General features: G+C 59.1%; 3 protein-coding genes across 3 annotated transcripts; 2 read left to right on the top strand and 1 right to left on the bottom strand.

Moving 5' to 3' along the window:
* The first annotated feature begins 1,008 nt into the window (after positions 1 to 1,008).
* Positions 1,009 to 9,774, top strand: NXPH4 (neurexophilin 4). Its single transcript, XM_052641040.1, has 2 exons — positions 1,009 to 1,065; positions 8,905 to 9,774. Exons 1-2 carry the CDS (start codon positions 1,009 to 1,011, stop codon positions 9,772 to 9,774), a joined length of 927 nt encoding a protein of 308 aa, XP_052497000.1.
* A 3,511-nt stretch (positions 9,775 to 13,285) lies between these two features.
* SHMT2 (serine hydroxymethyltransferase 2) lies at positions 13,286 to 18,648 on the top strand. Its single transcript, XM_052641036.1, has 12 exons — positions 13,286 to 13,414; positions 14,433 to 14,624; positions 15,295 to 15,374; positions 15,553 to 15,753; positions 16,045 to 16,126; positions 16,208 to 16,330; positions 16,464 to 16,603; positions 16,931 to 17,096; positions 17,295 to 17,394; positions 17,486 to 17,641; positions 17,723 to 17,830; positions 17,953 to 18,648. Exons 1-12 carry the CDS (start codon positions 13,382 to 13,384, stop codon positions 18,078 to 18,080), a joined length of 1,509 nt encoding a protein of 502 aa, XP_052496996.1. The 5' UTR covers positions 13,286 to 13,381; the 3' UTR covers positions 18,081 to 18,648.
* A 60-nt stretch (positions 18,649 to 18,708) lies between these two features.
* NDUFA4L2 (NDUFA4 mitochondrial complex associated like 2) lies at positions 18,709 to 20,869 on the bottom strand. Its single transcript, XM_052641042.1, has 4 exons — positions 20,812 to 20,869; positions 20,355 to 20,443; positions 19,482 to 19,542; positions 18,709 to 19,358 (listed from the first exon to the last, which is right to left on the bottom strand). Exons 1-4 carry the CDS (start codon positions 20,866 to 20,868, stop codon positions 19,302 to 19,304), a joined length of 264 nt encoding a protein of 87 aa, XP_052497002.1. The 5' UTR covers position 20,869; the 3' UTR covers positions 18,709 to 19,301.
* Between the last annotated feature and the right edge of the window lie 2,810 nt (positions 20,870 to 23,679).

Below are 23,679 nucleotides of genomic sequence, written 5' to 3'. Positions count from 1 at the left end.
GGACAGAGACAGAACCAGACTGGGGACAGAGAAAGGACAGGGCTAGAGGAGAAAGGGGAGAAGGATCTAGAGCGACTGATGGTGAAAGATGGGACCCTGGGCGGAAAGGGATGGATGGAGATCGCACCAAGAAGCCGGGCCGTTGGTGCGGCTCCTGCCCAACCCCCACGCGGGGACGCTCTGGGACGCGTGGGGGGTCAGCAGAGGGGGCGAGGGGCAAAGGTGAACGGCGCGTCTAGCGGAGGGGCCCTGAGACCGCAGAGGGGCCGTGAAGGCGGGGGTGGGGGCGGCGGGCGCCGTTTGTCAGCCCTATTGACAGACGTGATGGGGTTTCCGTCCGTGATCAATGATACTCATCTCCGGGCCGAATGAGCCGCGGGGCGCCCATCCATCCCCGTCAGCGCCGCGCGGCAGCAGTCGCCCGGGGCCCCGCCCGCCCTCACCTCGGCCCCTGCCCTGCTCCTGCCCGGGGACCTTCCAGGGGCCGGAGCACTGAAGAGGCCGGAAGCTCCGAGGGACCCCGGTCTTGCTGGGCTGTTGAGCCTCGCCAGGCTCCCCATTCTCCGTGCCCCGCTTCGGGAACAAGGTCCCGGAGCCGGGAGCCCCACCCCCGGCCCTGTTCCTCAGCGATGCACCCACCCAGCCTCTCGGGTGCGCGGCCCCCGAGCCCCGCAGCCCGCTCCGCTCCGCACCTGGGCCGGGGGCGTGTCTGGGGCGTGCCGGGGTGAAAGTCACCTTCGGTGCCCCCGGCCGGGCGGGAGGGGGCGCGCGGGGCGCGGCCGGGATTGGAGCGCCGCGGAGCCCCGCCCCCCCGCCCGCCCGCCCGAGTCCGACCCAACTTTCTCCCCCGCCCGCGCCCCGCCCCCAGCGCCGCGCTCCGCGCCTCTCGCCGCTCAGTCCGCGGGCCGCGCCGCCCGCTCCCGCCGCTCCGGCTGCCACCCCGCGGCACGCCCGCCGGGGCCCCTAGTCCCCAGGCCCGGCGCCCGCCCCGCCCGGCCGCCCGGGAAGATGCGGTTGCTCCCGGAATGGCTTCTCTTGCTCTTTGGCCCGTGGCTCCTGAGGAAGGTAAGGGTAGCTGGGAGGTAGCGCGAGAGCGGGGGTCCCGGACGCCAAGGTCCCAGAGTGCGAGGGGCTCCGTGCGCCCGCCTCGTCTACAGCGCAGAGCGTCCCAACTTTGCCCGGCTCAGGGTGGGAGAAGGGGGGGACGCGGACAGACAGACTCCCGGTTCGGGATAGGCGCTCTCCCAGCGCAAGTTGGCTGAGGGTCCCGGGGGGGGGGGGCGTGGGGTGGGATTGGGGGGTGCCCGGGTGGAGGCCCGACTCGGATCCCGCTCCAGGCGAGGCGGGGGAGGGGACGAAGCCAGACCCACGAGTGTGCCAGACGGAGCGGGAGTGCGAGACAGACAGACGAGCCAGCAGGGTGTCAGCCTTGCCGTCTTTCCGCGCCAACCTCACTCGCCTTCCTCGCTGTCTGTCCTTCCACCCCTCCACCCCCGCCTTCTCATTTCTCTCCTCTGCTCTTGTCACAATGCCAGGTGAGCACTGTGCTCTGAGCAGACTCGGCCCGAACACACGCGCGCACACACGGACCCACACAGATACCGCCGAACTTGGCTACCATCTCCCATCGCATTTCCTGCGGAGACACTGTCTCCCCTGCACAACCTCACAGACACACCCCTCTCGCGCGCCCGGCGGGTAGGGGGTGTGGGCTCTCTGGACAGACTCTCTCCTCGCGTCCTCTCCTCGCTCCATCTCCCCGAGCCTGGCCTGTTTCCCTGAAGCTCCCGGGCGAAGACAGGCTAAAGGGGCCCAGACTTGATCTGCGTCCCTCCAGACTTGGAGGTTTCAATTCGAATACACCGGGTGCTCATGTGTGCTGGTGTGGAGTGTGTGGGTCAGTGTGTGCGCCTGTGTGTGTGCCTGTGTCCCGGGCAGCCAGGCTTGTGTGTCTAGTGCTGGCGTCCAGGGTGTGTGTATGCTGGTGTGGAGTGTGGTGTTGGCTCTGAAGGGGTGAGCGTGAGTCCCTGCTTCACAGTGCAGCCATCTGTGCCCCACTGTGCATCCCACAATGGGGGCCTAGGCCCTGGACCCCTATTTTCTTACACCAGGCCCCTGCCTCTGACTTTCCCGTTTCCTACCCTAAGTGTGACCCACCCAGTCTGGGGGCAGACAGGTAGCTCCCCAAAGCCCTATTCCCTGCATCCCAGCCCTCAGACCCTACAGAGTCTGGAAGGGGTGTAGACCCCACACACACACACTTAGCCTCCCACCTGCTCATTCAGATCGCCTTCAGCAGCTCCAGCAGGGCGGGGGCCCTTAGTGAAGCTGGTGACAGAGCTCCCTGATTCTCTCAAACCAGCCTGGTGACCTTGAGGGGCTGGAAGGTGGGTGGAGAAGCCCCCTCCACAAATACTGTTTCCACTGGCAGGAGCTTCTTGGGGACCTGCTGTCTAGCTCTGCCCTTGTAGAGCACTCTGGGAGGGGGTCTCTGCCCCACAACCCACTGGGATGTGAATGCCCCTGGGGGAGAGGTAGTGGGGCTGGATGGTCCTCCCCTGCCCCTCCTTCCTGCTCCTCCCGACTCTCCTCTCCAATCTTCCCATCAAATAAACTCCCCTGTGGACAGATCTGGTTTAATTTCCTTTGCCCCCTGAAGGGGAATGAAACATCTGGTGAAGACTTGAGGGAGAGTGAGCGTGAGGATGTGAGCAATGGGGATCTGAGTGTGTGAGAGCTGCTGCTCTGGGCCTACGTGTTGGAGTCCATGGAGGAGAGGGTGTCTCCCATTTAGTGCGGCTTGTATGCATGTGAGAATCTGTGTTTGCATGTATATACAGACTGTTTGCATGTGTATAACTGTGAAGGGGGATGTGTGTAGGATAGTGTGTGTCTGACTACCTCTGTGTGCTCATGTGTGGTGTATGGTGTGTGCACATGTGTATGCACACCTCAGAGTATCAAGGTGTGACTCTGGTGCATATCTATGTGTTGGGGTGCCTGTGTTGTCTGTATGTGAGTCTCTGAGGCTTGCGTGTGTCTGCGTTCTTGTCATCTTGAGTGCATTTGAGTGTGGGGATGAGAAGGAAATGGCAACCCACTCCAGTACTCTTGCCTGGGAAATCACACGGACAGAGGAGCCTGGCAGGCTATAGTCCTTGGAGCCACGAAGAGTCTGACACGATTTAGGTTTAAAAACAACAATAATGGGATTGTGAGCCTCAAGATGTGTTCATGTATCTGAATGTGGCTTGTGTGTGTGTGCGTGCACTCAGGGCTGTCTCAGTGCTAGGGCTGGCACTGGGCTGACACTGAGTAAGAGGCTGGTGGGGGACAGTTTGCAGGGAAACCCTAATTGTCCCATGTTAAGCACCTTGCCTTCTCCCATCTTGCTCATGGGCCCCTCCTGCAGGCACCCTCTCCCTCCTCCCTCCTTGCTTCGGGCTCCTGGTCTCCTATGGGGCCTGCGACTCCTGGCTTCCACTGCCCCTGGGGCTCTGGCCCAGGCCTCCTACAGGATCTTTCCAACACCGTCTCTGACTTCTCGCCCTCTCTGTCTCTGTCTTCCCCACCCCTTGCCAAAGCAGCTGCCTACTGGGAGAAGCAGCAGGCGATCAATAGTCACTAATCACTAATCACTAATTACTAATTAGCTGGGGGAGGGCAGGGGCGGGGCCCTATGGGACCTTCTAGCTCTAGCCTGCCTCAGGAAAGGATTAAGCTGAATTGAGTCTCTCAGCACTGGCTGGCCCCAACCCCGCATCTAGCCACCCCCTCCTGACTCCGTATCCCCCTCTAACCCCCCAGTTAATCTCTGGCTGGGCCTCTTAGGCACGTGCAGCCTGGGCCAGGGCCCAGAGCTGTCCTGGGGATCAGGGGCCGCAGCTGAGCCAGGAGCATAGGCCAGGTGGGGCGCTGATAGCTCCCTTGGGTCAGAGCCCCCGAGTAAGGGAGGGGCACCCAACGGAAAGGAGAAGGTAGACTGTCTTAGGTTTGGGGTGAGGGAGGAGCTGGGGGTCCAGGACTGGGTGGCTGCGGAAGAGGTGAGGTAATTTGGGGACAGAAACAAGGTAAAAAGAAGGGTCACTGGGTTCAGAGACAGTGTCCTTGGGGAGGGGCGGGATAAACGTTGAAAGAGACCCGGTGAGTGGAGGGGGCATCATCGGGGTCAGAGATGAAGTCATGGTGAAGGAGGTGCGGAACTTTGGACCGAGCCCTAGAACTCCACGTGGGCGCGGACGGGGGACACGGTCACGGAGAAAGGGCAGGGTCTGTCGTGGGGGAAGCATCCCAGGGCTCCCGGCTGGCTGGGCGCTGTGGCGAGTCCCAGGGCTTGGGGTGGGAACGAGCTGCGGGCCAGGGATGGGGAGTGGGGAGCGCTTGCCTTGAGCGCTGGAAATTGGCGACTCTCCCCCTCTCCCTGGCCTACCCCTCCTCCACCTCCACCCCGCCCACTCCCCCTCCGGCTCCGGCTTCGGGAAATTACATCCCAGCTCCGCGGCTCCCACCCCCCCACCCCCCCACCGCGCCCCGGAGCCCGCGCCTTTATAGGCACATTTATTGCAATAATAAAGTGAGGCGCGGGGCGGGGGGCGGGGGGCGGTCGTTCCCGGGGGGACTGCGCCGGCTCTAGGAAGCAGGGAAATAAAATAAAATAAAATAAAATCAAAATTCAGATAACGGTGAGCCTTGTGCTGCAGGCCAAGAGCAGGCGGGCAGGCGGGGCTGAGGGGGAGGGGGCGCCCGGCCCAAGGGCAGAGCCCGCCCCAGCAGCCATCCCCGCCCCCTCACGCTATAGCTACAGTAGGGTCTGAAAGAAGGTATCTTCACCTGCCGAGACCCCTCTGTGGCCTGATACTGCCGGTCTTCTGCCTTTTTCTCTGGCTTGCCTCCCATACCTGTCCTCAGCCCGTCTCGCCATCCCTGTTTCTTATCTCCTTCCTTGTCTCCCATTTCCCATTCCAGCCCCCATTCACATTCCCCATCCCCACCTCCTGGGCCTCTGCATCCTTCAGCATCCCTGTTTCTGCCCAGTAACCATTTCCCACCCCCCGTTTCTGGTCCCACCCCCATCTGGTCCCACCCCCATCTCCCAGTCCCACTCTCATTCCTCCCAGTGCCCATCCCTCATCCACCATCCCTGTCTCCCCCATCCCCATTCCCATTTTAGTTCCCACCTTGTTCTGTTCCCCATCTTCACTGCCTTGGCCCCTATCCCATCTGCATCCCAGTCTCTGCCCAGTGCCTGTCCACCATTTCTGACCTCCTCTTTCCTGTTTCCATGCCTATCCTTGTTCCATCCTTATCTCTGCACCATGTACCTGTGCCTGCTCAGGCCTCAGTCCCAGTCCCCCTCCATCTCTGGCCCAGTCCTCATTGAAGCCTGTCCTGTCCACCCCACCTCTGTCTTCACCCCCATCTCCATCTCTGGTTCCCAGCCAGACCCTGCCTATTTTACCCACCCTGGCTGCGGGGCGCCCCCACCTCTTTCTAGGTGCAAGGCCTCAGTACGCACTTCCCTCTCCTTCCCGGACCCAGGCCTGGAGCACTCTTCCTTCCCCAACTACTGGGTGCAGTCCCCTCCCCCAGTCAGAGTCCTGAGCGGCCACCTGACCCACACAGCAGGAGAAAAGCCACCGAGCAGTCCGGAGGCCTGGGGAGGTGCACCCTGCAATGCGGATGGGGGGCCGCAGCCTGATCCTCCCCCATTCCCGGCAGTCCCATCCCCAAAGAGCGACCCCCAACCAAGTGGAGTTTGTTCAGCAGAAAAAGGCATCCTCAACTCCCCTCCAATGCGTGGGCTCGCTGCCTGGGGGGTAAAGCACTCCTGGCTCAGCTCCCACCCGGCTAGGGCCCAGAGGCGCCTGGTGAAGCGCACCCCCCCACTCCCTCCTGCCACCACACCTCCGCCCCCCCCAAGCCGACAGCCAGGCTAGCCTCTCCCCTTCGCAAATGTCACTGCGCCCAATTAGCTTAATTAAACCAGCTCTGAATTGACCGGGACCCCTCCTCGGACAACACCCTGCTCCCACTCTCAATTGTAGAGGGGGAGGGACAGCACCGTGGATTCTAGGCAAACAGGGGCTCCCTTATCACTTCGTTTCCCCCTCCCTCCCACCCCCACCCACAGCTGGAGACAGACCACCTGAAGGGTAGAGGGAGAGAACCACAGTTAGACAGACAGACAGACAGACAGACAGAAACAGAAAAGCAGAATCACAGAAGAAAATTAGAGACAGAGACAAAAAGAGACTGAGAGAGAGCGAGGGAGAGGGAAAAACAGTGAGAGCGAGAGAGGGAGAGGGAGAGCGAGCGTGAGAGCTGGGAAGCCAGAGGGAGGGTTTGATTTTATTTTATTCCATGTTCCCATTTCTCGGCTCGTTTCCTCGCAGACTCTCACCCCTCCCTGACTGAGTTCTCCCCCCAAGGTCGCTTCGGCTGCTCCCCTCAACTCTTCCCTTTTATCTTGGCTGTCTCCAGCGGCGGGTGGGGGGTGCGGGTGCCCAGAGCCCAGGGATTTGCCAGGATCAGAGAAGCGTAGACAGCAATTTGTCTGGGATCAGGGTTGGGGGACACCTGGAGCCCCTCACCACCCAGCCAAACCTCCTTCCCTCTCCAGCCCCTGCCTGGGAAGAGTGGCTGCACTGAAGCAGTGGACAGGTCCTGGACTGGGTGCAGGATGTCTAGAGCTGTTGGGGTGTGCTGGGGGCGGGGGTGGGCTCAGAGGTATTTGAGGTCATAAGAGCAGGTGTAGGGGCTCATGGATGCCCCTGGAAAGAGCTAGTGGTTGGGCCCAGAGGGGTGAGGAGTTTAGGTGTCAGAATTCAAATGACTCCTCCCAGCCATTCTTGGACTTCCACGGGAAGCTTCGGTACACTCCCACCTCCAATGCCCTCACCAGGGCTCAGGCCCTGCCCTCTCTAAGCTCACCTCCTGGAGCCTTGGTCCTTCCTGCTGGAAGGCCCTTGTCCCCTCCTCTGCAGCCCAGGACCCCTTCCCCCCATCCCCTCTCAGGCCCACCCTCTGGGTGTTAGCTGCCAGCTCAAGCTTGTCAGTCTGAGTCAGTCTCTCTTAGCGCCCCCGCCCCCCACACCTGAGCTGGGAGGAGAGATGGACGGGAGGAGGAATGAGGGGGGCGATAAATATGTATGATGAGCGGGTGGCGGCGGCATTAATAACCCAGGATCGCAGAGCTGCCGGAATGGGACCGGGCGGTGGAGATTCTCGTCTAGCAGCTTGACTCTGCTGTTCCTGTCCCCTGTGGACACATGGTGTATGCAAACAGAGGGGGACACCCATGCTGCCCGGCCTCTTTACCTACTCAAAGCTCGTCCTGTAGGCCAGTGTGGGGATCCCCCACCCCCCCAGGAACATTTGTATACAACCGACATGTATGCACCCCCCCAGGGGAACACAATGAGACCACACTTGTTATATCATCATGACTACACTGACCCAGCCTTGAGAAAGAGCTTGACACATGGACAGAGGATGAGAGGAGATCACAGAGGGAAAGTGACACCCTCAGTGAATCACACACAGCCACCCTCAGATACATAGCCAACCCAGGCATACGACTACACCAGTCACAGACAGGCAACTACCACAACCTGAAACAGCCTCACTCAGATCCAGACGCATAGACACAACCAAGCTAGGCACACATACAACCCAGACACCTGTGCAGAGCCACCAGGGACTGATACAACAGGCATTCAGCCACCACAAGCAGGCAGACACACACAACACAGCCTCTTCAGACTGCTACACAGGGCATACAGATACGCATAGACACACACACCCATCACCAGAGGTTGAGACTTGAGCATGCACAGGCGCGCGCGCGCACACACACACACACACACACACACACCACTCCAGGCAGATAGACAGATACATACAATATAACAGAAATACAATCACCCCAGATTCACACATGGTACTCCCCCAACACACAAACCCACAAGCAGTAAGGGCCACACTGAATGGCCACAGCTAGCACGGTCTGACTGACACACTCTGACATGCACAGCACAGCTCCTCTCCTTTCCACTCCCCTCGCTGGAGCAGCATCTCCATATTTCTTCCTCTCCGCGCTCTCACGTCTCCTTCACTCGGGGCCACCCCCCCACCCCGCCCCAGATAATTGATGGCCCGGGCCTGGCCCTGCCGCTCCCGCCTCTCGATCCATCTTGTACTCGCCCTGCGCTGTCTCCCAGATCGGCTGCCACCTGAGACACAGAGGCGGGTGGGGGGCAAGCAGGGCAGTCCTCCTCTGTACCCCTCCTAGCCCAGGGGAGGACCACCAGGCGGCCTCCCCAAGAGCAGGAGTGCTGGAGGTGGAGAGAGGTGCCCACTAGTAGCCCCCAAGCCTCAGCTTACAGCAAGCATGCAGATTCTCCACTGCTCTCCTCAGCTCCATTGGTCTCCCACGCTCCACCCCTCAAGGAAGTAGAGGCTGAGGCCTGGGTAGGGGCTCCAGTCTTGGCAAAGATGTGCTGGGAGGTCTCACTCTTTCCTGATGCTGGGCACTGACAGTGGTCATGGCGTCCCTTGCCTGAGTCCAGCTTCTCCATGGTGCATGACTCCCAATCAAGCCAGAGTTCCTAGCTCCAGTCCCTTTCAAGCCCACCCTGCTTTGGCTCCTTTAGTTTTCTCAGCCCTCGTCAGAGTTCCGTGAGAAGACTAGGATTCTAGTGTCATTTCACAGATGTAGAAACTGAGGTGGAGACCACACACCTTGAAAGAGCCGCAGGCCCATTCCAACGGGCACTCCCTGAACCACTGCTGTGGCAACCCGATTCCATTTGTTCTCCCAGCGGCTGTGGACAGGGACCGGCGTGGCCCTGGCGGGTGGCCCCAGACAACTCCAGCGTCTCTCTTTTCCTCCTTCTTGGTCCCCAGGCCGTCAGTGCTCAGATACCGGAGTCCAGGAGGCCGCAGTACCTGGAGCTGCGCCCGGCCACGGCCGGAGGTGGTGCCCCTGGCCATCACCTCCCGGCAGCGGCAACGCCAAAGTCCTCCAACGGCCTGGGCACCGCGCGTGCCTGGAGCTGGGCCTGGCCGGCTAACCACACAGGGACACTGGCCCGGGCTGGGGCGGCGGGAGCGCCAGCGCAGCGCACGAAGAGAAAGCCGTCCATCAAAGCCGCCCGCGCCAAAAAGATCTTTGGCTGGGGGGACTTTTACTTCCGGGTGCATACTCTCAAGTTCTCGCTGCTGGTGACCGGTAAGATCGTGGACCATGTGAACGGTACCTTCAGCGTCTACTTCCGCCACAACTCGTCCAGCCTGGGCAACCTCAGTGTCAGTATCGTGCCGCCCTCCAAGCGTGTAGAGTTTGGGGGCGTCTGGCTGCCCGGGCCCGTCCCCCACCCGCTGCAGTCTACGCTGGCCCTGGAGGGGGTGCTCCCTGGGCTGGGGCCCCCGCTGGGGATAGCGGCGGCGGGGCCGGGGCTCGGGGGCACCCTCGGCGGTGCCCTGGCGGGTCCGCTCGGGGGCGCGCTGGGAGTGCCTGGGGCCAAAGAGTCACGCGCTTTCAATTGCCACGTGGAGTACGAGAAGACGAACCGCGCGCGCAAGCACCGCCCGTGCCTGTACGACCCGTCGCAGGTGTGCTTCACCGAGCATACGCAGAGCCAGGCCGCCTGGCTGTGTGCCAAGCCCTTCAAAGTCATCTGCATTTTTGTCTCCTTCCTCAGCTTTGACTACAAACTGGTGCAGAAGGTGTGCCCAGACTATAACTTCCAGAGCGAGCACCCCTACTTTGGATAGCCTACTCCGCCCTCGCCCGGGGCCCCGAGCTTCCCGCGAAATCCCGGACTCCCTCAAGCGGAACCCTTGCCCCTACCCCCAGCTCCTGTGTCCGCGTCCACCCCTTCCACTCTGGGGGTGGAGAGGAACAGCCCTTCCGAGACTCAGCCGGTGTGGATCCCCTTTTCCTTATGGGGAGTGCCCACAAGGCTGGGAGTAGCCCCCCATTGGCTACAGCCTCAAGTGGAGGGCCCAGAAGGCAGCCCCAGAATCGGCGGGGCTTGGAGGCGGTCCCCGCATTCTCTACGTCCCCACTGAGTCCTCTTCACGCCTGCCTCTGACGCTGGGCTGGATACTCCCTTTGCCCGCAGCTTTAATAACGCCTTGCCTGGCATCCTCATCCCACCCCTTTCTTACTCCCAGGCGCTTGTCTTCCACCCTATACCCACGTAAAGACCATAAAGGCCTATACATCGTGGCCTATTCCCAATTCCTCTGCCTGTCGTATGCCTGTCCCCATTTTCCCCGAACCCCAATAATTAGGGTAGGGGAAGCAAAACTCCTGTGCTTAGGCGATCCACTCCCCTGCCCTCTCCTCCTTCCAGTCCCTGCCAGCCTTGCTCCACCTTCCGACAGCTTCCTCTCGGTGATTTTTTTTCTTTCCTACGCCAAAACAGACGGGAAAGGGAACAAAATAAAGTGAAATCCAACACGCGTCTGTGTGAGACCTTTAGGCAAGAGGGTGGTGGTGGTGTGCCTTTCTGTCTGGCAGAGACCTGGCCAGGGCCTCTTCCCTCGGCGGCTCATGGGGAAACTGAGGCAAATATTGACGTAGCTGTCACCTTGGAGGTCATCCAAGACGAGATCAGATTCAGACGAGGAGGACGACCGTTGGGGTTGAGCCCTGCAGGAGGTGGGAATTTTCCTCCCAGTGGGCGGGGTGAAGCCGAAAATGGGACGGGGATTATACCTGAGAGGGGACCACCAGCGGGCTCTCTGGGGGAGGAGGTATAAGGCCCTGAACCGGATGGATGGAGATGGAGGGACCGCGTAGGCGGAGCGCTGACAACCTGCTAAGCTCCGCGGGCTGGCGGGAGGCGGCAGGTGGGGGGGGAGGGGAAACAGAGTTTGCGGCATCTGGAGTCATCGATCTTCCTTTTCCTTCCTAATTTCGTGGGCGCTGAGTTTGCAGACGGTTGGGGGAGGGAGGGAGAGAGGCCTGAGACGAGGGGGTGGGGGAAGGGACGACTGCGAGTTTGGAGGACTGGGCAACGCCATTCGCACTAGCCGTCTGCAAAGGCAAACAAGGGCCCCTTCAGCCAGCTGTCCACCCTCCCACCCCTGCAGACGCAGCTGCTAATTTTATCCGCCCCCAACCCTGGCCCGGGCGTTAATTGGCTGCGGCTTCATTAGCAGTTCTCAAGCTCAGCAGCCCCCTTCCCCTCGGGGGACCCCTGACAACGAGGCTAGGGAGGAGGTACAGACAAGCTGAGGCACAGAACGACACCTCCTCTGTAGCCTTGCTTCGCTTTGAGTCCTGGGTCAAGGTAAAACTGGGAGGCAGCAGTGTCCTCCGGAGGATTGCCCGCTGGCTGCGCCGGGAAACTGAGTCAGAGGTGAGTCTCACCCAGACACCTTGAGTCTCACTCGAGGAGTGGAAAGTCAGTAAGGGGGAAATAAATACGTGATGGATGGATGGTGGGTGGGTTGATGGATGGATGAACGAACTGAAAGGAAGAGGGAGGTTGGAAGTGGTTCTGGGTCAGAGATTCTAAGAGGGACAGGAACCGGGCTGACTCCCGACACCAAGCCTATTATTGGAAAAAGCTGAAAGCACCTGAGGCTAGAGTGGGAGGGAAGGAGATTAGAGCTAACTAAGGGTGGACTTCTAAGGTCTGAAATGAGAACCAAGTGGGAATAACTGGAATTAGCAAATTAGCTCATCTGGGCCTCAGTTTCCTCACTTGTGATGCAATAATAAAATAGTTCTGGACACTAAAAGAGACTTTGCAAGTGAACATGCTTCGAGATGGATTATCCTCCCCCTCTGACTCACAAATTGCCTCCACCATCATCCTCTCCTCCTCCTCCTTTCCTTATTCTTAGGATGTCTGGACACCTGGGAGCAGAGTGAGATGCTCCTGCTGGTAATTGCACTTGTTCACCTCTTGATGTCCTGGTAGTCAGGGATCTATTCTGATATCTCCAGGGCTAAGGCATGCCTAGCCTGGTGAAGGAGTGCAATGTGTTTGCCGAATGAATGAATGATTCAGTGAATGTGTAATATTGCTATGTAAGGCAGTGGTTCTCAAAATCACTGCTTATAGAATCACTAAGAAGTTTCGTTGTGTGTCAGTGAGTGGGCAAATGCCCACTCTTTAAGATCCACTCTTTAAGACTTAGAACCTCTGAGGAAACTCTCAACACTCATATATTTATATCACACAGCCAATTCTGATACCTAGGTTTGAGAACCTACTCCTGGAGGGATCAGTGAGTCCCTCCCCTAAAGCACAAGTCCAGATGAAGTCAGGCTATAAGGAAATCCCTTCCAGCTCCAAGAACCTATAGCCCCAGGGTACAAAGAGAGCTCACTGATTGCTGGAGCATCCAGACTGAATTGGTAACAAAAGTCAACAGGTGCAGTGAGGAGGGGGCACCTCAGTCAGCTCCTACATGTTCCAGAAAAGGAGGAGATGGCCACAGAGGAGGCAGGTTTGTGAGGATGAGGTGAGGGTGTGATCCATCCAACAGCATATTTACATACAGTCTCATTAAATCCCCACCACATGTTATTTTATTATTGATTTGCAAGTGGGGAAACTCAGGCTCAAATCAGTAATTCGTTAGTTAGTCCCAGAGTGCGGACTTGAACTCGGGTCTCTCACCCTTCCAATCCAGGGCGCTTTCCAGCTTGTACAGGAGTCTTTGTATTTCCCAGTGAGCCTAATAATACTGGTTTCCCTGGTAGCTCAGCTGGTAAACAATCTGCCTGCAATGCAGGAGACCCCAGTTCGAATCCTGGGTCGGGAAGATCCCCTGGAGAAGGGATAGGCTACCCTGTTCTTGGGATTCCCTGGTGGCTCAGATGGTAAAGAATCTACCTGCAGTGTGGGAGACCTGGGTTCGATCCCGGGATTGGGAAGATCCCCTGGAGGAGGGCATGGCAACCCATTCCAGTATGCTTGCCTGGAGAATCCCCATGAACAGAGGAGCCTGGTGGGCTGCAGTTCAATGGGTCGCAGAGTCCGACACGACAGAGCAACTAAGCACAACACATTCACTCAGTAGATACCCAGTAAATTGCTGTTGTCTGAACAGATGAAAAAAAAAAAAAAAACACGCTGAAGAGCTTTAGGACAATGAGGAGACAGGACGGCAGTGGATCTCTCACCTTTCAGGCAAGAGCTTCTCCAGTTGGAAAACGAAACTGAAGAGAGAAAAAACTACAATTCCCAAAAGACCCTAAAGGGCCCACCTTACGCATGCGTAGGTCCCGCCCTAATTCCGTGGCTTCCCGGTAGCTCTTTTCGCGCCTGCGCCCTCCGATCGGTCGCCTTTCGACCCCTTGCTTTCCCCAGCCGGAGTTGGTACCCGGATCTCGTGCGACTTTCAATCTCTTGTTGCGATGTTGTCCTTCTCTTTTATTTGGGCGACTCGGGTAAGGATGGGGCTCCAGAGAGTGGGTGACCCGTAGAAAGTAAGTTCTCAACCTATCCCAGTTAGTCCTATTCTAACGATTCACAAACTTGGGGTTCTCTGGGCTTTTAAACGCACGTGGTCAGGGTCCTCGGGGAGGGGAGAGCGGAGGGGAGTTCGGATGTGCAACTAGGGGATCCCTGGGACCCCCGGTGCACGCAGGGTGATTAGGGGCCCTTCTCATTCCGGGAATCAGATGCCCCAGGGCCTTGTGACTGTCCGTTTGACGTGGCATTAGGGAAGAGAACCATACTGAATGTCCCGTGGACCCTGTGCTGGCCAGCCAGCACGGTTCTTGGCCTGGACCCTCGAGCTGAGTCTTTCTTGGCAGATCTGAGCCATGCAAATGATGCAGCTGGTCACCCCTGCTTGCATCAGGGGTCCAGCGGCTCTGGGCTGGAAGGAGGTGGAAAGAGTGGGGAGCACAAAGGACAAGATACAGGTTTTGGCCCTCTTCCCCAGAGGCTGCTAAAGGCCTGTGTTCCCACCTCCATTGCTCTGGAAACCACTTGTATAGCTTATTGCCCTAATCTTTGCCAGCTTGGTCGCCACCACGCCCCCCTCCCCCCCTCACTACGGTATCACTTTGTTAAGGCTCTTCAGGAAAACCATGTGTTTCTGTGGGACTGCCTGGAGTTCCAGAGACACAGGCTTCTAGAGAACAAACTTTGCCCTGAGGTTTTGCAGAATTTTTTAAGGGCAGAGGTGGAGGGAGATTCTGAGGTGAGCTGAAAGGATCAAATCAGAACCACCCACTGGATGTTGATCTCAACCTTGGGTCTAGACCTGGTTTTTGAAGATGGAGGTGGGGTTATCGAGAACTGGACGGACTGACTTTTCAACTGAATGCTGGATTTGGCAGACTGACTTTACAACTGAATGCGGATGTGGAGCCTGAGGATCTGATAAGCATAACTGAGGACTGTTAACTGTTTCTCGTCTGGACACTTTTTCTTTGACCCGAGCTTTTCTTTCCCTAGCCTCTGCGGAGATGTGGTCAGCTGGTTGGGATGGCCATACGGTGCCAGCACAGTGAGGCGACTCAGACTGGAGAAGCAAGCAAGGGCTGGTCAGGCCAGGAGAGTCTATCAGACAGTGACCCTGAGATGTGGGAGCTGCTGCGGAGAGAGAAGGACAGGCAGTGTCGTGGCCTGGAGCTCATTGCTTCAGAGGTGGGGCCTGGGGAGAGGGGCCAGGGTTTACGCCACAGCTGGAAGTAACAGATCATCTTCCTGCTGTTTCTCCAGATCTCCCTTTCAAACTCAGGGCCTTCCTGCTGGGCCTCATCTCCGAATCTTCTGCTGATCTCTGAAGCAAAGGCAGGGGCAGTCTGGGTTATGGGCAGGGGCATTAGGAAGCCCGCCAGAGCCTCCTGGAGCTCCTGTAGTTTAGTCTGGTCCCTCTTCCATCCGAGGAGGAAACAGAAGCAAGCCTGGAAGCACAGGCTGAGTGGACAGGAGGCCTTGGTGGAGACACCTATCACAGCAGCTGGGTTTCTTTATTTTTTAATATTTATTTATTTGGCTGTGCCGGGTCTTAGTTGCAGCATGCAGGATCTTCCCTGCGGCACATGGGATGCAGTTCCTCAACCAGGGATTGAACCTTGGCCCCTGCATTGAGAGCCCAGAGTCCTAGCCCCTGGACCACCAGGGAAGTCCTAGCAGTTGGGTTTCTGAGGAGGATGCTCTGGCCCTGTCCCTGACCTGGCAAGGAATCCTCAATGAACAGAGCTTTCTATAGAACTCGGCTCCTCCCTGCAGCCTGGGGCTCTGGCAGGAGGGGGCTGTGGGGTCCAGGGAAGAGGGTTCAGTACCTTCTGACACTGCCCCTCCCCCACCCCAGAACTTCTGCAGCCGAGCTGCGCTGGAGGCCCTGGGGTCCTGTCTGAACAACAAGTACTCCGAGGGTTATCCTGGCAAGAGGTGAGGGCTAGGCACCGCGAGGCTGGAGGACAACCTCAGGGATCGTGCTCCCAGTGGGGGACACCCGCCTGCACCCTGCCAGTGTGCCTAGAGGATGGTCTTCTCCGTCCTTTGCTGCTGGTCCAGGGGATGGGGGCACCCTTTCTCTGTGCCCTGATCTGCGCCCCTCCCTTTGCAGATACTACGGAGGAGCAGAGGTAGTGGATGAGATAGAGCTGCTGTGTCAGCGCCGGGCCTTGGAGGCCTTTGACCTGGATCCTGCTCAGTGGGGAGTCAATGTCCAACCCTACTCCGGATCCCCAGCCAATCTGGCTGCCTACACAGCCCTTCTGCAGCCTCACGACCGAATCATGGGGCTGGACTTGCCCGATGGGGGCCAGTGAGTGTGGGTGGGGTGGCGGGTGGGCTGTAGGCAGTATGGGCATGGGAGAACAGTAATTTATTGAACACCTACCGTGTTCCATGCAGATGGAACAGAGATCTCCCAGTCCAGGAGTGGTTGAGGAAGATAAGACCCCATAAGTGTTGCTCAGAGCCACAGGGGTAGAACTTGCTAGGAGCAGTGTTCCAGAGACCCCGGCCTTTGGAGCGGGGCAGAAAGCCAGTGGCTGAGTTGGAGAGTTCCTATATTCTGAACCTGCCTCCTTCCTCTCCTCTCCTCTCCTCCCAGTCTCACCCATGGCTACATGACTGATGTCAAGCGGGTCTCAGCTACATCCATCTTCTTCGAGTCTATGCCTTATAAGCTGAACGTGAGTGCTCTGGGGTGTGAGGAGGGAGCTCTGAGGAGCTGCTCTGCTTTCTCTTAGAGCTTTAGCTTTTTGTCTGTCTAGCCCCAAACCGGCCTCATTGACTATGACCAGCTGGCACTCACTGCTCGGCTCTTCAGACCACGACTCATCATAGCTGGTACCAGTGCCTATGCTCGCCTCATTGACTACGCCTGCATGAGAAAAGTTAGTGGTGGGCTGGAATCTCTGCCCTCCCCAAGGGGTGGTGAGGAGACTTAGGAGGGGCAAGCCTTGGGCAGGCCTGTCTGGGCCCTCCCCAGGCTGAGGCCTATCTCTGTCCTCCTCTGTACCCACCTAGGTGTGTGACGAGGTCAAGGCACACCTCTTGGCAGACATAGCCCACATCAGTGGCCTGGTGGCTGCCAAGGTGATCCCCTCACCCTTCAAGTACGCAGATATCGTCACCACGACCACTCACAAGACCCTTCGAGGGGCCAGGTCAGGCTTCCCTGAGGTCTTTCCTTGCCTCTCCCTGTCTTCATGCCCCACCCCGGGGCATGGTTGGGGTTGGATGTGAGTTTGTTCCCACCGGAAGCCCTGTCTAGGATACTTCTTCTTTTCTTGCCCTTGGTGGCAGTTCCCTGGCAGGGGGTTTGGGTGTGGAGGTGAGGTTTGCTCCCCTCAAGCCCTGGAGTCCGGCACACTGAACACCACTGGGCTGGACTCTGAGAGCCAGTGGCGGCCAGGCCAGCCAGTCTCCTCTGCTCTCCCCACCCCCATGCTCTTTCTTGTCAGTAGATTCTGACCGCCTTACCTCCCACACAGGTCAGGACTCATCTTCTACCGGAAGGGGGTGCAGGCTGTGGACCCCAAAACTGGCCGAGAGATCCCTTACACATTTGAGGACCGAATCAACTTTGCTGTGTTCCCGTCCCTGCAGGGGGGCCCCCACAACCATGCCATTGCTGCAGTGGCTGTGGCCCTAAAGCAGGTTGGGGAGCCTACTCTTGTGGGGTGGGTGGGGGCAGGGCCCGGAGGCTCAGACCCTGCACCTTGCTAGCTGAAATTGGAGCAGATGGAAGGGAGGTGTCAGGCTGGGAGGGCGTGGGGATGGGGTCCCAAGTATGCTGGGGGTGGTGGGGCAGGAGGGGCCGGGCTTAAGGCGACAGTGCTGCCGCCTCTTCTCCAGGCCTGCACCCCCGTGTTCCGGGAGTACTCCCTGCAGATTCTGAAGAACGCTCAGGCCATGGCTGATGCCCTGCTGGAGCGAGGCTACTCCCTAGTGTCTGGTGAGCTAGGGGGTGGGGAGGGGGCGGTGCAAGCCCCGGTAGCCTCGGAGGCCCAGGACTCACCACTCCCTGCTCACCCTCCCCACCTCAGGTGGCACTGACAACCACCTAGTGCTGGTGGACCTGCGGCCAAAGGGCCTGGACGGAGCTCGAGCAGAACGGGTGTTGGAACTTGTATCCATCACGGCCAACAAGAACACCTGTCCTGGAGATCGAAGTGCCATCACACCTGGGGGCCTGCGGCTGGGTAAGACCTGTGTTCTGGTAGGGGGGCGATGACTGCCAGATGGACTGGGGCTGTGCTAATCCTCTTCTGCCTCTCTCGCAGGGGCCCCAGCCCTGACTTCTCGAGGGTTCCGTGAAGATGACTTCCGGAAAGTTGTAGGCTTTATAGATGAAGGTGTCAACATTGGCTTGGAAGTGAAGAGCAAGACCAGTGAGTGGATAAGACCTCCCCTGCCCCCCAGCCAGTTCACACTGACTATCTCCCCCTCCTCCAGCTGATCTCACTGCCTTCCCCTAAGCTCTGACCACTTTTTTTTCCTCACCTGTGTCTAGCCAAACTCCAGGATTTCAAATCTTTCCTGCTCAAAGACCCAGAAACAAGTCATCAGCTGGCCGACCTTAGGCAACGGGTGGAGCAGTTCGCCAGGGCCTTCCCCATGCCTGGCTTTGATGATCACTGAAGGCACCTAAGAAACGAAGCCTGCGTGCGGACTGACATGTCTCCCTCTTCACCTTCCTGGACAACCTGGGGAGGGGGTGGTAACTGCTCCTCTTCCAGCTTTCTGCTGGCGGAGGGAAGGTACCCCCGACTTAGGGCAAGAGCCATGTGTAGTTCCACTTCTCAGAACGTGGAGCTGAGGTTTCTTCTTGTAATAAGACTGAGAAGGAGGAGGCTTGGAGCTTTCTGCCCTAACCGCCCCCATTACGTCAGTGTTATAGACCCCTGCCCTTTCTTAGGGAGGGGGGAGTTCCTCTCCTGAGCGAGAGGAAGGGGTGGGTAGGCACCCTCCTTTCTGTTTCTATCTAATAAAATACTAACCTGCCCTGAGCTTCTGTTACTGGGGGAGGGGCCCCCTGGGGGTCCCCTGAGCCAGGTGGTGATTCCTCTCCTTCAATGTGCTCCTCATTTCCCTCTCACCACCACCACAAGGACCCCCAAGGCTGCCTCCTCCGCTCCCTCTGATCAGAGGCGACACCAGACGTGATTAGCAGGCGCAACAAATTCAATTTGTTAAATGAAATTGTATTTTGCCCAAGGCTGCTTCTGTTTGATCCCTGGGGACTGAGGGAAGTAGGGGAGGGGTTGGGGAGGCCCAGGTGTGAGGCGAGGGTGGGGGGGGGGGGATTGTCCAGTGGTACCAAAAGCGGGAGGGAAGTGGGGGAAGCAGCGCAGACAAGGGAGAAGCAAGCCGCACCTTCCTGAGTGTAGGTGCCTCCAGCTGGCTGGACTGTCAGCGACGAGCCTGGTCGAGCCCAGCAGCGAGCCAGAGTAGCACCGCCCCCAGGCTGGCGCCAGGGATCCTGTAGCCTGGGGTAACGTGGGGCCTGCCACGTCATTTGGCACTCAGGCCCCTGCTTGGTCTTGTCTCTCACGTAGGCCACGCTCAACATGTAGCATGGACCCCGCCCTCCAAAGCCAGAGTAATGGGGCAGAGGGTCTGGCATGAGCGTTTTGGGTTAGGCTACTCCCTGCCCTTTAACTGCTCCTCCCCCTCGTGGGACTGAAGCTGAGGGTCAGAGGCGCTTCCGCTGCTGGGAGCAAGGGAAGGGGGGTGGGGCTGCCTCCCCTCCTCGTGGGAACCCGGCTGTGTAAGCAGAAACTGGACAGGGTGGCTAGCGTGGCGCCTTGGGGTTGAGGGTGGAGAGTGGAAGAAATGAGTAGGCTGGCACTGCAGCCAGGCTTAGAAGTCTGGCCTGTCTTTCTTCAGTTTCTTGTAGTCAGTGGAAACTGCAAGGAACTATGGAGAGAAAGGGGGATTGCACTGAGTGCCCCATTCTTCCCTCTGCTGGGGTGGGAGATGCCCAGCTGGGATCAAGAGATGAGCGGATGGCGGTGCAACCCGAAGGCCACTGGGAGGTACCTTGTATTGGTCATTGGGGCTGAGGCGGTTCCAGGGCTCCGGGTTGTTCTTTCTGTCCCAGCTGTGGAGATGGAGGTGGTGGTGGTGGGGCGCCGGTTAGGGTTTCCCCTCTGGGAGCTAGGACTCTGGAGCCTAAGGGGACCCATAAGGTCTGTGCCCCTACCCCAGCACCCTCCATCCTCCCGGGGAATGGGGGTGTGTGCATTTCCCAGAGACTGAGGGGAGGGGGCACATTAGCGGGTGCTGACAAGTGAGGCAAGAAGGCTGTCAGCATTGTCAGCGTGGGGCCAGGTGATAGACTTGACAACCTGGCCCAAGGACTCCCACCTCTTCTTTGGCGCCACCCTAGGCTAGCCCCGCAGAGCTGGGCGGTGGGAATCAGGCAGAAATCCCGAAATCCCGAGGTACTGAGGTTGCAGTGATGTGACTCGAATTCAGACAACGCCATGGGTGCTCCTGCCTAATGGCAGACCCTCCATTCCTGCCGCCTCTGGCGCGGCTTGGAGTCTCTGCGCTCCCCTGGTTCCAAAGGCGACCCTAGCAGCTCACCCGGCCACACCCCCAGCGCTTGGGCAGCGAGATAGAGGTACCCAAAGGCCGCCAGCGCCCGGCAGAGCGGCGTCGTCATGGTAACACGGCCGGGAGCGGTGCTAGTTCCGCAGCCCGAAGCCGGCAGAATCTCCAGCTAGTGAGGGTGGGCCCGAGGGGAGGCGGGGGCCTCCCAGGTAAGGAGCAGGCTCCAGTCCCGAGATGTCACCTGCCTGGGAGTCCCCGCGAGGACCATCATTCCCATCATTCCTGAGAGTCCTGTGGAGTCCTGTCCCATCTTGCCCCACCCAGGACCCCTTCCTGCGTCCCAAGCCTGGCCTTTACCAGACGTCGGGGCTGCGCAAGGCGAGTCGCAGCAAGTAGAGCGCAGCGCTGCCCATGCCCAGGCCGATGAAGCCGATCATCGGGATGAGCTGCGGGAAGACAGAAAGAACTTTCTTTCAGGGACAGCCCCCTCCCAATCTCCTTTCACAAGCTTTTCTGCTCGGCCAACCCCCACGCCACCCCATCCCAGGTCTGGCGCTCCCTCCCTTTGGGGAGAGAGGACCTACAGCCTCCCACCACATTTCCTGCCGTAGTCTCCCTCAACCTATAGCTAACCTGTTTGAGGTGATTTCAAGGGACACGGGGACATGTTGCAGGGATGGATTGAGGGCACTGCAGAGAAATACTAGGAGTTTTGGGGAAACTTAGCAATAGGCAGGGTACGGGGAGATTTCGGGGCTGCAAGGGCAGCTAGAGAGTTAGAAGGTAGAATCATGGCTCCTGGGACCAAACTTACCCCGGGATGTCTCTTGATCTGCCGGTAGAAGCGGGCTCCGAGGCTGGTTCCCGCCATAGCGCCTCTCCAGTGTCTGGTCCTCTCCAGCAGCCCCGAGCCCTTGCTCCTCCTGGGGTCCCGCCCCTCTCTGGGGAGGGGTCAGCCCAGCCCAGCCTGGCCCAGCCCCGGCAACTTCATCAGACTCACCCCAACCCCCATCTCTCTCCTTATTGCAGTTCCAGGATCGGCCAGGAAGAGAATTGTTGGCGAGCAGGGGGATTTCTGCCCATCCACTCTCCACTCCAAGGGGTCCGACTCTGGCCCAGGAGACATTATCATGCTTTGGGCTGGTCCAAGGGAGAGGCTTCCCAGACTCTGAGAGCCCGACTGAGGACGATCCTGAAATGGGGGGAGGGACTCAACAGGGGACAGGCAGACAGACCTGCAGTAAAGTGCATCTGCAGGGTGTTCACAAGTCGGGCGGAGGAGGTGGAGGGATGGGGGTCAGGGACAAGTGAGGGCCTCTGTAGTGTTTCCCTGACACCCCTATAGAGCCACCCAGGAGCTAGCAGGGCCACCTCCCTCCAAGAACAGTGGGAAGGCAGGGGGTGGGGACAGACAGACCCCAGCCGCTCTAGTCCTGGGTGGCTTCTCCAGCTTGTGTCGCGGCTAGCCCGAAAGAGTGTGGAGGCCAGGGGAGCCGGGCATTATCTCAAGCCTGGCTCTGCTGCTGCTGCTAAGTCGCTTCAGTCCTGTCCGACTCTGTGCGACCCCATAGACGGCAGCCCCTCAGGCTCCCCCGTCCCTGGGATTCTCCAGGCAAGAACACTGGAGTGGGTTGCCATTGCCTTCTCCGCAAGCCTGGCTCAGGATAGAGTAAATCAGTTGGTTAAATCTAGGGGTTAAGAGACTTCCTTCCCCTACCTACCTCGGGTATCCATCCAAGGAGACAACTTCTGCCTCTGACTATGATGGAGAGAAACAGAATGGAGTGAAGGAAATTGTGGAAGAAAGAGATGTTGAAAGAGAAGAGAACATAGAGACAGAAGCTAGAGTGATTGCATCCCACTGGATGATCAACTCGGGTGCATGCTGTGCTATCAGGTGGGATGCTATGCTATCTCTGCCCCTGCCTTTGGGGAACTGGGGTCCTAGGGAGCCCTGCAAGAGCTGAGCCTTAACCACTTCTCCCCATTTCACGCTAACCTATCCCCTCCTTCCCCTACTGCTGTCCTGGCAGCCGATTTCTATAGAGAGCTCCCACTTCTCCCCTCCAAAGCCTCGTGGTGCCCAGGCAGGGGCGAGCCGTGCACCCGCTGCTGTGCCTTTCAGATTACAGAGAGGTAGGGGTCCCTTCCTGAGGGCCTCCTGCTTTCCCCTCCCGCCCCTGATACCTCCCCCACCTCCTGCGCTGACAAGCGCGGCTGTAATTAGGCTGCGGGGTCCCGAGCTCTCCGCCTCCCTCCGGCGGATAATGAGATAAAGTGTCAGAGACAGGGCGAGAACAAAGAGACAGAGACTCGGTGCTTACGTGGTGGTGGTGGTGGGGGGGGCAGGGGGGCGGGGCGGAGGCGGGGGCGGGGGACTGACGGGACGTCGGAGCCTGGAGCAGCTCAGAGCCTGGCCCTGAGTACCTGCACTTCCTGGGCCGGGTCAGGGGCTGGGGTGTCCTGTCACCTGTGCCCCGTAGCCTTCCAGTCTCTGGGACTAAAAATCAATCCTGGAGCTCGAGCTCCAGGGGCCGCACAGCTGGGCTGCACATCTGACTCCTGTGGCACAGCTGGAGCGATAGGGACTTCTGGCTCCGGTGCCGCGCCCCTTTGCTTCTTGGGCCCTCACCTTTCTTGCAGAGCCCTTTCTCTGAGTCCCAGTGATCCGCGCCTCGCGCATTCCGGGCTCTCCGCACGGCTTTTTTCCTGGCACCCCTAGTGATCCTCCTGCCTTGAGCCTCCGCCCTTGTTTTTCGAGTTTCTTACTACGTTATTGCTTCTGCCTCTCCGGGGCTCCTTGACCCTTCATCTGCTTCTGGTACTTGTCTCTGACCCCTTGTCTGTGACCCTATTTCTAAGGCTCCTCCCGTCTCTGGATCTTGGTCCCTGGGGCCGAAATGAGACCCAGAACTCCTTGAATTCCAGATCTCATTTCTTCCCACCAGAAGGACTCAGGCTACACTGCTGACCGAGCAGACAGCAGTGGATTAGCCGCGGATTAGGCGTGGCCAGGGGCGGGCGGGGGTCCCGCTGGGATCTGTCTCGAAGCTAACCCTCACAGGACACTAATCCGCGCTCTGGTGGAGCTGAACTTCAAAAGCAGCTGGACTCGCGGGAGCGAGCAGGCCGCGGGGCCATGGGCGCGGGCGCCCCCTGGAGGCGGAGCTGCTCTCAAATTCTTAGGGGCGATGCCTCGGGCGCCCCCTATCGGGCCTCAGCGGCCCTGAGCCTCGCGGCTTCCCAGCAGGGAAGTTACTGCCAGGAGTGTGGGTCCCGCTGGCAGCTCTCGTCACTCCCGCCGCCAGGGCAGTGAGTCCAGCAACTTCCACTCATCCGTTGTGATGAGGGGCCGAGGTGGGGGAAGGAGAGGGAACTCAGAAGCTCCCACTTCGCCAGCTGCGGGCATCCCAGGTTCAGGCTGGCTCCTTTTGCGGGGCTGGGCGGCCCCAGGTGCCCAGGGCTCCGTCTCAGCACCGAGACTCTTCTCTGCCCTCTGACCCTACCTGCCTCAGTAGGATCTCTGCCTCTTCTTCAGGCCTTATCACTGTCTCTCTCTGCCTTCCCATTCTGTCTCTCCCTCCGCAGCTCTCTACCTGCCTTCGTCCGCCTGCATCTGTTTCTCTGCGTCTCCCTGCATTTGTTTCTCCTTTCCTCTACATCTACCTCGCCGTGTCTCTCT

The sequence above is a fragment of the Budorcas taxicolor genome, chromosome 5, assembly GCF_023091745.1.
Source record: "Budorcas taxicolor isolate Tak-1 chromosome 5, Takin1.1, whole genome shotgun sequence".
In the NCBI taxonomy this organism is placed as follows: Eukaryota; Metazoa; Chordata; class Mammalia; order Artiodactyla; family Bovidae; genus Budorcas; species Budorcas taxicolor.
Note: the sequence above shows the minus strand (reverse complement) of the source record. Positions and strands in the feature narration are given on the sequence as shown.